At 37.8% G+C, this 12,758-nt stretch overlaps 1 protein-coding gene across 7 annotated transcripts in view; it reads left to right on the top strand.

The window, feature by feature from the left end:
* The window catches only part of OMA1 (OMA1 zinc metallopeptidase), a 93,567-nt gene that overhangs the window by 59,997 nt on the left and 20,812 nt on the right, over positions 1-12,758 (top strand). For 6 of the 7 annotated variants that reach the window (XR_011503367.1, XR_011503368.1, XM_070509801.1 and 3 more), the window contains one exon: positions 3,765-3,914. Coding sequence is in view for 5 of the 7 variants with exons in the window: in XM_070509801.1 (XP_070365902.1) it covers positions 3,765-3,914 (150 nt within the window). In the remaining 2 variants the exon portion in view is untranslated. Of the gene's footprint in view, positions 1-2,596; positions 3,328-3,764; positions 3,915-12,758 lie in introns of those variants that run through there. The other variant, XM_070509803.1, reaches the window with a different exon arrangement.

The raw sequence follows: 12,758 nt of genomic DNA on the forward strand, positions 1-12,758 counted from the left end.
CATCATACTCAATGGTGAAAGACTGAAAGTTTTTCCTGTAAGATCAGGAATAAGGCAGAGTAGCCTGCTTTCACTTCTATTCAATATAGTACTGGAAGTTTCTAGCCAGAGGAAGAAAAAGTAATAAAAGGCATGCAAATTGGAAAGGAAGAAGTAAAATTGTCTCTGTTTGTAGATGATATGATGTTATTTGTAGAAAACTAAAGATTCCACAGAAAAGCTGATTGAACTAATAAATGAATTCAACACAGTAGCGGGATACTAAGTCAACATACAAAAATCAGTTGCATTTCTACACACAAACAGTGAACAATCTGAAAAGGAAATTACCAAAACAATTCCATTTGCAGTAGCACCAGTAAGAATAAAAGACTTAGAAATTAACTTAACCAGGGATGTGACAGATTTATCCAATGGAAACTACAAAACATTGCTGAAACAAATTGAAGAAGATGTAAATAAATGGAAAGATATCCTGTGTTCATGGATTGGAAAATTTAAAGTGTTAAAGTGTCAATACTACCCAAAGCAATCTGCAGATTCAATGCAGTCCCTATTAAAATCCCAGTGACTTTTTTTTTGTAGAAATAGAAAACCCATCCTAAAATTCATCTACAATCTTAAGGGACCCAAATAGCCAAAACAATCTTGAAAAACAACAACGAAACTAGAGGATTCACACTTCCTGATTTCAAAACTTAGAATAAAGCTACAGTAATCAAAATAGTGTGGTGTTGGCATGAAAGATATATAGACCAATGAAATAGAATAGAGACCCCAGAAATAAACCTTCACATATATGGTCAAATGACTTTTTGACAAGGGTGGAAAATGGGTAAAGAACATTCTTTAAACAAATGGTGCTGGGAAAACTGGATAACCACATGCAAAAGAATGAAGTTGGACCCTTATATAAAACCATATGGAAAAATTAATTCAGAATGGACCTAAGTGTAAGAGCTAAAACAATAAGACTCTTAGAAAAAAACATAAAGCAAAAGCTTCACAAATTGATCTGGTAATAATGTTTTGGATATGACACCAAAGGCACAGGTAACAGAAGAAAAAATAGACAAATTAGACTTCATGAAAATTAAAAATTTTTTTGCATCACAAGGCACCATCCACAGAGTAAAAAGACAACCCATGAAATGGGAGAAAATATTTGCAAATCATATATCTGATAATGGATTAATATCTAGAACATATAGAGAACTTCTAAAACTCCACAACAACAAAATAACCTGATTCCAAGATGGGCAAGAACTTAAATAGACATTCTTCCAAAGAAGATATACGAATGACCAATGAACCCATAAAAAGATGTTCAACATCACTGGTCATTAGATAATGCAAGTCAAAACTACAGTGAGATACCACCTCACTCCCATTAGGATGGCTACTACCAAAATAACAGAAAATAATAAGTGTCGGTGAGGATATGAAGAAATTGGAACTCTTGTGCATTGTTGGTGGGAACGTAAAATAGTAGGCCACTGTGGAAAATAGTTCGGCAGTTCCTCAGAAAATTAAAAATAGAATTAGCAGATGATTCAGCAACTCCACTTCTGAGTATAGTCCCAAAACAATTGAAAGTAGGGTCTTAAAAATAAATCTGTACACCCATGTTTATAATGGCAGTATTCACAATAACTAAAATGTGGAAGCAACCCAAGACCAATAAATGGATAAGTAAAATGTGGTAGAGACATGTAATGAAATATCATCAGTCTTACAAAGGAAGGACATTCTGCAATATGCTATAATATGGATGAACCTTGAGGACGTTATGCTGAGTAAAATAAGCCAGTTGCAAAAAGACAAATACTGTATGATTCCACGTATGTGAAGTACTTATAGTAGTCAGAATCATAAAGACAGAAATTATAATGGTGTTGGGGCCTGGCCCCGTGGCCAAGTGGTTAAGTTCACGCGCTCTGCTTCGGCGGCCCAGGGTTCGGATCCTGGGCGCGGACGTGGCACCGCTCGTTAGGCCATGTTGAGGTGGCGTCCCACATGCCACAGCTGGAAGGACCCAGCAGCTAAAATATACAACTATGTACTGGGGGAATATGGGGAGAAAAAAAGAATCAGGGAAAAAAAAAAAGAAGATTGGCAACAGTTGTTAGCTCAGGTGCCAATCTTTAAAAAAAAAAAAGAAAGAAATTGTAGTGGTGGTTGCCATGGATTAGGAGGAGGGGAGAACGGGGAGTTAGTGTTTAATAGGTACAGAGTTTCAGTTTTACAAGATGAAAAGAGGTATGGGGATGGATGGTGGTTATGCCTGCATAATAATGTGAATGTATTTAATACCACTGAACTGTGCACTTAAAAATGGTTAAGGTGGTAAATTTTATGTTGTGTGTATTTTACCACAGTAAAAAAGAATTGTATTGCTTTAAACATTGAATAAAATTTGCTTGAATTTCTAATTTTTTCTTCTTTTCATTTTCCCTGCATTTGAAAATTTTAATGATATTTGTTAAGAATTACGTGGCATGCATGTTGACTAACTATATCAGCATGTGACGTTCTGTGTTTGCCTTTTGTGTGTTGCATCTCACTGGGTTTTTTTTTTTTTTTTTTTTTGAGGAAGATTGGCCCTGAGCTAACATCTGTACCCATCTTCCTCTACTTTACATGTGGGACGTCTGCCACAGCATGGCTTGATAAGCAGTGCATAGGTCCGTGCCCGGGTTCCGGACTGGCGAACCCTGGGCCACCGAATTGGAGCTCGCGAACTTAACCATTGCACCACCGCATCGGCCCCAACGTCTCACTATTTTAAGGCTGATAGCACATTAAGGCTTTTTGATAGCACATTTTAGTCAATACAGTGTAATTTTTTTCTTAATAGTTTTAATCTAAAGTAAATTAGTTGGGAAATAAAATAATCACTTTTTTTCCAATCACTTTTTATAGAAAAAGTAAGTTAAGCAATGTGAATAATTTGAATGGGCTTATGATAATATTTACTAAATCACCTTACGTAGGGTTTAGAAATAATTTTTGTTATAAAAATAATATGCTTTAATTACAATTCAGAAGTAAAAGTCGTGCTCCTTCTCCAACATGGAACACCCCAGTTATGCTCTTAGGGCAGCTACTATTAACAGTTTCTTAAATAGCCTTCCATCAATGTTCTCTGCATGGATAAGTATATGTGAATGAGTGTATAATGGAATTGTAAACACGTGTACACAAGGCCTATGTATCCTATTTTTTTAAAGACTAATACTTTCATAAGATGTCTTGAATGACTTAAATGTATATTTCAGCACAGTGTGGAAAAGTAGATAAATTGATGTACACATTAAAAATATAAGTATGTTTATTTGAAGTCTTCTAATTATTATAGTGGTATGGATTAAGAATAAAATTTCTTTAGTATAGTTTAATAGCAGAATAAATTTTTAAATCTTATTTTTATGAAAACATAGAAAGCTTTAATTTGTGTGGAAGATTTTTGCCCTTAATACATGTTCTTAATATTCATCTCACTGAAAATAGTGGGTCATCTGTGGGAGTGGGATTATTGTGAATGTCGTTGAGGGGGAGGGGCAGGGAGGGAGGGTGGGCATTCTCTTTGTGGGTTCTATACTATGTTGTTTGAGTTGTTTTTTTTAAAAAGTGATGAGCCCATTCTACTTTTATTAAAATGATGATAGAAAATATTTTTAAAACATGTAATGACATAAGGGTAAAATTTTTAAAATGTCCTCATAACTAAGCTTATTTTATGCTGTTGTTAATTTTGGTTTCAGGCTTGTGTGGATGTCAGAGCCAGTTCAGTGTTCTGGCAGCAAATGGAATTTGCAGATCGGCTCCATGGTCAACCCAGGTTACCACAGTGGTTGTCCACACACCCTTCTCATGGTCATCGAGCTGAGCGCTTGGATAGACTCATACCTCAGGTGAGCTAACACTTTATAAGGCAAAACATTATTTTTACCCTATCATTTATTATTATTATTTTTTTCCTGAGGAAGATTCGCCCTGAGCTGACATCTGTTACCAACCCTCCTCTATCTTGTATGTGGGTCCCTGCCACACCATGACTGACGAGTGGCGTAGGTCCACACTCAGGATCCAAACCTGCGAACCTGGGCTGCCAAAGCAGAGCATGCTGAACTTAACCACTACGCCACTGGGCCAGCCCCTATCATTTATTTTTAACACTGTTACTTCTTGTGCTTAGAAAAAGAGAGTTCTAGCCTGTCAACTCTTTTGATTACAGTAATTATAGATTGTCAGTTTTCAAAGAATTTGACTGAAAAGTAAAATCCTGCTTGTCCACAAGTCTTGGGGAATAAATTGCTGTGTCTTTATGGTGAAAGTTTAACCTTGTCAGTATCAAACCTTTTAATTTAAACTGATTTGGTGGAAGTCTAAAACTCGAGGCATATTTTTTCAATATATTGATCATAATTTAGTCTCTTCTTGGTGATTTCAGCTGATCATTAAAAATGCCAGTTAATGAGTTGTGCGAAAATTTGGGGTCAAGTGGGTGTTAATTCCAATAGTGATGCTGCAATTTGTTTTCTTAGAAAAAAAAGCCCTTCACATTAGTTTGCTTTCTGGTTGTTTATTTCTTTATAGAGATGGAGTAAAGCATGTGTTGCATGGTTCTCTTTTGTAGAATTCATTAATGGATCAAGCTGAAGCAGCTTTCTCTCAAGGAATTTTCTTTATCTTCCGAAAATCTTTTGATTTGTTAACGTCATTCAAAATGTTTTCTGTGTTTTCCATATCAGTACAAAATGGATGTCAGACATCTCCAAGCCAGGCTACGCACCACCTTCTGTCTCACTGGCGTTAAATTTGCTGGTTGGTTATAAAAATAGAATATTATTTAGCAATTTAAGAATTGGTATTGGGCTATTTGCTAAAGGAGAGCACAATAGATTCAGGTATATTATAAAAATATCTTTCAGTGTGACTTCAGATTCAGGTTAACAAATATTGAATACCTATTGTAAGAAAGACATGATGCTAGATCCAGGGGATGCAAAGAGAAATAAGACATGGTTCTTGATATTTGCAGGATGTTAAGATAAGTACAAAATGATTCTTAATACAACAAGGAATATGATTTATCATAAGAAAAGCAGGAATATAATAGTATGCAATTTGAAGGAAGAATAGCCTGCATCTGGTTTGGGGTAAGAAACTACCGCAAGATTCATTCATTCATTCATTCATGCGATCAATATTTATTGAAATTCATTGATAATCTGCCATTCTTTGTTCTGTTGCTGGGGAATGAACAAGGAACAAAACAGCCTCTGCTTTCTTGGAGCTAACATTTTAGTTAGGTAATGCAAATAATAAACAAACATACATACCGTATGTCAAACAGTGATAAGCATGTTGAAGAAAAAGGAGGTTAAGGGTAGTAGAAAGGGCTGGGCAGCAGAGAAGGTGTATTAGTCTGTTTGTTTGTCAAGGAAGGCCTCACTGAACAAAATCTGGAAAGAAGTAGGGAGCAAGCCCTGTGGCTGTCTGGAGGGACTTTTAGGCTGAGGAAGCAACAAGTGCACAGGACGTGAAGTGAGAGCATCTTTGGTGTGTTCAAGGAATAGCAAGGAAGACACTGAGGCTGAACAGAGTAAGGGAGGGGGATAATGGTTGAGGCGTAGGGGGACCAGACCATGAAGGGTCTTCTTAACCATTATAAGGACTTGACTTTTGTTTCAAGTGATACAGCAAGCTAGTAGAAGGTTTTGAGCAGGAGTGGCTTGATCTGGCTTGGGTTTTATGGAGGTCACTGGGCCTCCTGTGTGGGAAGTGGGCTAGTGGGGCACAGGTGGAGTCAGGGAGACTATTTAGGAGGCTCTTCAATAATGCTGGTGAGAGATTATGGAGGCAGAAGAGAGGGATAGAAGTGGTCAGATTTTGGATATATTTTGAAAGGAATGATAACAGCCTTTGTTGAGAGTTTGGGCATACTTTGTGCCTTTCATGAGCGCTGGGGACAGCCAGATATGGGTTCTGAAGACCTGTCCTAAATATATTTCATTTATACTCCTAATTTGAAGAAAAATATTTGAGAAGGAAACAACAGTGAAATTTGCTTGATATAATCTTTAGTAAATTCATCTTAAAAGGACAACAGAGAACTGGGACAGTGTGTTTCATTAAGAACTGCTTGTCCTGGAGACGCTGACTTGCTGCCCAAGACCTGAGAAACTTACACTACTCTGGGAGGCTCAGCCCATCTCTAAAGCTGTAAGAATCACATGATTTTCTTGTAGAATTTACTTTCTTTTTATTTTTGCTCAGTGAAATTCTAAAAACACATGGTTTGCTTAAACTGGATAATCAATTCCAGCTAACTTTCATCTGAAGCCTGTCCTAAATTCCGAGTTGTCATTTTATCATCAGGTAACTAAGGACCTTTAGAGAAGTCTTTAAAATAATAATGAATTGATTAATGAGTATGAAGAAAAATGATTGGAGAAACAAATATGTTATTTGGGAGCCAATGATGAAGAAAAAGATTGGAAGATATTTTTCTTCTGAAAATAAACTATCCTAGTTCAGAAAGTTAATTTTAAAACCTCATATAATTTCTCATATTTTCCCCCAAGCGATTAAATTCAATTTGAAAGTAATAAAACTGTACTAGAATATTGGGAATAATCCGTGGTTGAAGTGAAACTGATTGTGCAAGAGTATATTGTTAATTAGAATACATAGTCGTAATTCAGAGATGGGAATTCCCTGCTACCGTAGGTCTAATTTCTGTAATGAAGGAAAGCGACTCCTCAGACAGTGTATAAAATTCTGTGAGTCTGTACACTACTAAAGACTACATCTTTTTGGTTAGATTTTGTTTAGGATTCTTTTCTACTTCCGTGAGTACCATGTTGTATTCTACCTGAAACTCCTGTCCTTTGACATTTGTGACAGTACGCTTGAAGTCACGGACGTCTCAAAGGTAGCCGGAAGGCCAGCACCGGAGCACAGAGGAGTCTAGGCCAGAGAGAGGGTCTCAGAGTCACCAAACAGGTGACAATTGAAGCAGTGAGACTGGATGAGTTCACTTAGGAAGGAAGCAGAGAAAAAGATTCCTGGACAGAGTTAATAGGATATTAAGCGGTATCCACATTTAATTGGCAGGAGGAAGACAGAGCCTGTAGTAGGTCAGATTCATAAGAGAAAATATCAAGAAAATCAGGAAAGTAAGATTCTTTGGTTCTATCAGAACACAAATCTTGGTGGTTTTGATTTTATTAATTTTTTTTGCTGAGGAAGATTCACCCTGAGCTGACATCTGTGCCCATCTTCCTCTATTTTATATGTGGGACACCTGCCACAGCATGGCTTGATAAGTGGTGTGTAGGTCTGCACCCAGGATCCAAACCAGCGAATCCTGGGCCCCTGAAGTGGAGTGTGCGAACTTAACTGCTACGCCACTGGGCTGGCCCCTGAAGATTGTATATTTTTATTTCTTATTAAATTTCTTGCATATTATCACAGAAATGTATTATTTCTTTTTTTTTTTTTAAAGATTTTTTTTTTTATTATTTCCTTTTTCTCCCCAAAGCTCCCCAGTACATAGTTGTATGTTCTTCGTTGTGGGTCCTTCTAGTTGTGGCATGTGGGACGCTGCCTCAGCGTGGTCTGATGAGCAGTGCCATGTCCGCGCCCAGGATTCGAACCAACGAAGCGCTGGGCCGCCTGCAGCGGAGCGCGTGAACTTAACCGCTCGGCCACGGGGCCAGCCCCAGAAATGTATTATTTCTTACCATAGCATATCAACATTTAAGGTGTTTTAAATTTGTACTCTACATGTTCAACAAATATTTATTGATCACCTATTACATGCATATTGTCGGTGTTGTAGATGCTGCGAACAAAATAGACAAAAAAAACCCCTGCCCTTATGATGCTGATTCTGCAATAAAGGGAGACAGACAATAAACAGAGTAAACTAGTAGGGTATAGAATAAATCACCACTATATTGTATATTAGTCAGTAATGAAATTAGGGAGGAAAATTAAGAAGGGGGAACAGTGCCCTAGTCAGTTTGGGCTGCCATAACAAAATATTGTAAGCCTGGGTAACTTAAGCAGCACAAATTCATTTCTTCACAGTTCTGCAGTCCAGTATTCCACAGTTAGAAGTCCAATATTAAAGTTCCGGCCAATTCGGTTTCTGGTGAGCTCTCTCCTCCTGGCTTGCAGATGGCCGCTTTCTGGCTGTGTCCTTGCATGCTGGAGAAAGTGAGTGTGCTGGTGTCTCTTCCTCTTTTTATGAGGACGTTAGTTAATTCTAGCATGAGGGTCCAACCCTCATGACCTCATCTAACCCTAATTACCTCCTGAAGGCCCGTCTCCAAATGCTGTCACACTGGGAGTTAGGGCTTCAACATACTAACTTGAGGGGCCACAGTTCAGTGCATTGCAGGTAGGTCATGTGTGGGCAGCAGTGGGAGAGGTGCTGAAATAGCTATTTGGTATGGGGTTGGTGAGAGGAGGTTTTAGTGAGAAGATGGTATTTGAACAAACACTTGAAATAAGTGAAAGAGTGAGCCCTGTGGGGGAAGAGCCTTCCTGGCAGAGGGAATAGGGAGCATGAGGCCCTGAGGCAGGAGTGAGCCTGGTGTATCTGAGGAGGAGCAGGGAAACCACTGTGGCTGGAATGGGGTGAGCAAGGGGAGGTGGAGGGTGTGGGCCTGGTAGCCCCTGGGAGGATGCTGAGAGGCCAGTGCAGGGTTTTGAGCAGAGTACAAGAGGAGTAACAGGATCTGACTTATGTTGGAAAAGGATGTGATCTACAGCTCCTACAAAGCAATACAATCAGATAATTTTGGAGTAATTTAGTATAGCGTATTGTTCAGAAAATAGACTAGTTCTTTTTGGTTTTCTTTTGTTTTTAAATCAAGAAAACGATCCCAAATTCAAAAAATATATACCCTCGCTGTTTTCTTTAATGTGAATTCTGAGATAAAGCATGTGTAAATGCCTAGTTAAATATAATCCTATGATCCACTAGCATTTACAAAAGATAAATATAGGGTTGTAGTAATAATATTATTTGTAGTTAGTAAGATGATATGTTAGAATTTTATTTACTTGAAATAATCAGTTAAATTTAGGAAACACATATCCACATATTTTGGTTACCATAACAACTTGGGTGCAAAATTGAAGAACAGATGTTATATCAACCTGTTGATGTTTAATAGTATGACAGTTTTAAAATTATAGTTATACTGTGTAGACTTTAAATTTATATATGCCATAAGTTGTCCTTGAAAGAGATACCTTATTTAACCTTCTTTCTGTAAGGATTTTTATAAAATATGAATAGATATGAATAAGGGAAGTCATCTGATACAACCCAGCATAGAAATTTACTTGAAAGATTTGTTTTACAACTGAAAGCATTTAGACTGAATTTTGTTATTTTCTACTTCTCTTACCAACTCTCTGCCGCCCTCTCCTTGAGGGGTGAAGGGGATGGGGAACAGCAGGGTGTATAGGAGAACATTTCACTTGGACTTATTAGCTACTCGTGGCTATGATAGTAGAATTTTAAACAGGATTTTCTAATGTTCTTGGGACGTTTAATGTCAGCTTTATTTGTAAACTTGTTTTGAAATCTTGCTATTCAAATTTACTGCATTCAGTCTTTAGATACCAGAATCACTCAGTGACAGGCTGTAAATGCATTCATTTAAATCCCATTTTATTTAGAATTCTTTAAACTTTCAGGAAGCTGGGCATTTGAATTCATGTGCAAATCATTCTTATGCATTTATAGCTGGACAAAGTAAATGCATAAATTATTAATATTATTCGTCTCACGAGTAGAAAATATGAGAGTGTTTAACATTGAAGTGAAATGTCGTTGTTGGCCAATGTACACAAACATGCACTGTTCACCTTACAGAATTTCATTTTGTCTGACATGGAGAATATTGAGGAAAAGGCAGACATCATAGCAGCCACAATAATTGAATTGGCCTCTGAATCATATAAAGCTAGGAAGCCTGACAGTAACATTGTCTAAAACCTTAAAAAAATATTATGGTGTATGTGATGTGTATCTACTTGAGGCTGAAATGAATGGGCTATTAGAAAAATTGCTTTTGGGCAAAAAGGGGAGAAAAGTAAAGATATTTTCAGAAAAACATTAAAAAATGGAGGTGATTTTTTTTCTCTTAATATGTTTTGGTTTCTGTTTTCAAAGGAAGCTTTTAATCTAATCATGAAACTTCTCTGGCATTAATTTTTTTTCTTTTTCTTTTTGTAAACTTAATTATTACAGGCATACCTCAGAGATATTGTTTGGTTTGGTTCCAGGAGACCGTAATAAAACAAATACCGCAATAAAGCAAGTCATATGAATTTTTTGGTTCCCCAGTACATATCAAAGTTATGTTTACACTGTGCTGTAATCTATTAAGAGTGTAATAGCATTATGCTACAAAAAGCAATGTATATATACCCTAGTTAAAAAATACTTTATTGCTAAAAAAATGCTAACCACCATCTGAGCTTTTAACAACTCATAATCCTTTTGCTGCTGGAGGGTCCTGCCTCCATGTTGATGGCTGCTGACTGATCAGGGTGGGGGTTGCTGAAGGCTGGGGTGGCTGCGGCAATTTCTTAAAATAAGACAACGACGAAGTTTACCGCATCGATTGACTCTTCCTTTCACTAGCAATTTCTCTGTACCATGCGATGCTGTTTGATAGCATTTTACCCACAGCAGAACTTCTTTCAAAATTGGCGTCAGTTCTCTCAAACCCTGCCACTGCTTTATCAACTAAGTTTATGAAATATTCTAAATCCTGTGTTGTCATTTCAACAGTCTTCACAGCATCTTCACCAGGAGTAGATTCCATCTCAAGAAGCCACTTTCTTTGCTTATTCATAAGAAGCAGCTCCTCAACTATTAATGTTTGATCATGAGGTTGCAGCAATTCAGTCACACCTTCAGGCCCCACTTCTGAGTCTAGTCCTCCTGCTATTTCCACCACAGCTGCAGTTACTTCCTCCACTGAAGTCTTGAACCTTCAAAGTCGTCCATGAGGGTTGGACTCAACTTCTTCCAAACTCCTGTTACTGTTGATATGTTGCCTTCTTCCCATGAATCACAAATGTTCTTAACGGCATCTAGAATGGTGACTCCTTTCCAGAAGGTTTTCAATTTCCTTTTCCCAGATCCATCAGAGCAATCGCTATCTCTGCAGCTATAGCCTTACAAATGTGTTTCTTAAATAAAAAGACTTGAGAGTTGAAATGACTCCTTGATCCATGGGCTGTAGAATGTATGTTGTGTTAGCAGGCATGAAAACAACATTAATCTCATTGTACATCTCCAGAGCTCTTGGGCAACCAGGAGCATTGTCAGTGAGCAGTAATATTTTGAAAGGAATCTTTTTTTCCCAACAGTAGGTCTCAGTGGGTTTAAAATATTTAGTAAACCAAGTTGTAAACAGTTGTGTTGTCATCCAGGCTTTGTTGTTCCATTTATAGAGAACAGGCAGAGTACAGTTAGCATCATTCTTAAGGGCCCTAGGATATTCAGAATGGTAAATGAGCATAGGTTTCAACTTTAAGTCACCAGCTACGTTAGCCCCTAAAAAGAGAGTCAGCCTTTGACGCCAGGTATTGACTTCTCTCTAGTTAGATGGCATCTTCTTCCAATAGAAGGCTGTTTTGTCTATACTGAAAATCTGTTGTTTAGTGTAGCCCCTTCATTAACGATCTTAGCTAGATCTTCTAGATAACATGCTGCGGCTTCCACATCAGCGCTTGCTGCTTCACCTTGCACTTTTATGTTATGTGGCTGGCTTCTTTTCCTTAAACCTCACGAACCAACCTCTGCTGCCTTCACGCTTTTCTTCTGCAGCTTCCTCATCTCTCTAAGCCTTCATAGAATTAGAGCCTTGCTCTGGATTAGGCTTTGGCTTAAGAAATGTTGTGACTGGTTTGGTCTTCTATCCAGACCTCTAAAACTTTCTCCATATCCACAATAAGGTGTTTCAATTTCTTATCATTCGTGTGTTCACTGGAGCAGCACTTTTAATTTTCTTCAAGGATTTTTCCTTTGCATTCACAACTTGGACAATTATTTGGCACAAGAAGCCTAGCTTTTGGTCTGTCTTGGCTTCCAACATGGCTTCCTCACTGAGCTTAATTATTTCTAGCTTTTGATTTAAAGTGAGAGATGTGCGACTCTTCCTTTCACTTGAACACCTAGAGGCCATTGTATGGTTATTAACTGGTCTGATTTCAATATTGTCGTGTCTCAGGGAATAGGGAGGCCTGAGGAGAGGGAGAGAGACGGGGGAATGGCTGGTTGGTGAAACAGTCAGAACACGCAACATTTATCAATTAAGTTCACCATCTTAGATGGGTGTGGTTTGTGGCACCCAAAACAATTACAATAGAAACATCAGAGATGACTGATGACAGATCACCATAACGAATACAATACAGTAATAATGAAAAAGTGTGAAATATTGTGAGAATCACCAAAATGTGACACGGAGACAAAGTGAGCAAATGCTGTTGGAAAAATGGGGCCAGTAGACTTAGTTGATGCAGGGTTGCCACAAACCTTCAATTTGTAAAAACACAGCATCTGTGAAGCGCAATAAGATGAGGCATGCCTGTATAGACTGTTTTCTGTGAGTTAGTAATTGCTGTTTTACTTGATCTGTGGTGCCTAAAAGAATCCTGACGTGCACCAGCAGTTGTTTCATAAATACGGTAGTTGTTACTGCAGATAAATGTGG

Source organism: Equus asinus, chromosome 5, assembly GCF_041296235.1.
Source record: "Equus asinus isolate D_3611 breed Donkey chromosome 5, EquAss-T2T_v2, whole genome shotgun sequence".
Taxonomy (NCBI): Eukaryota; Metazoa; Chordata; class Mammalia; order Perissodactyla; family Equidae; genus Equus; species Equus asinus.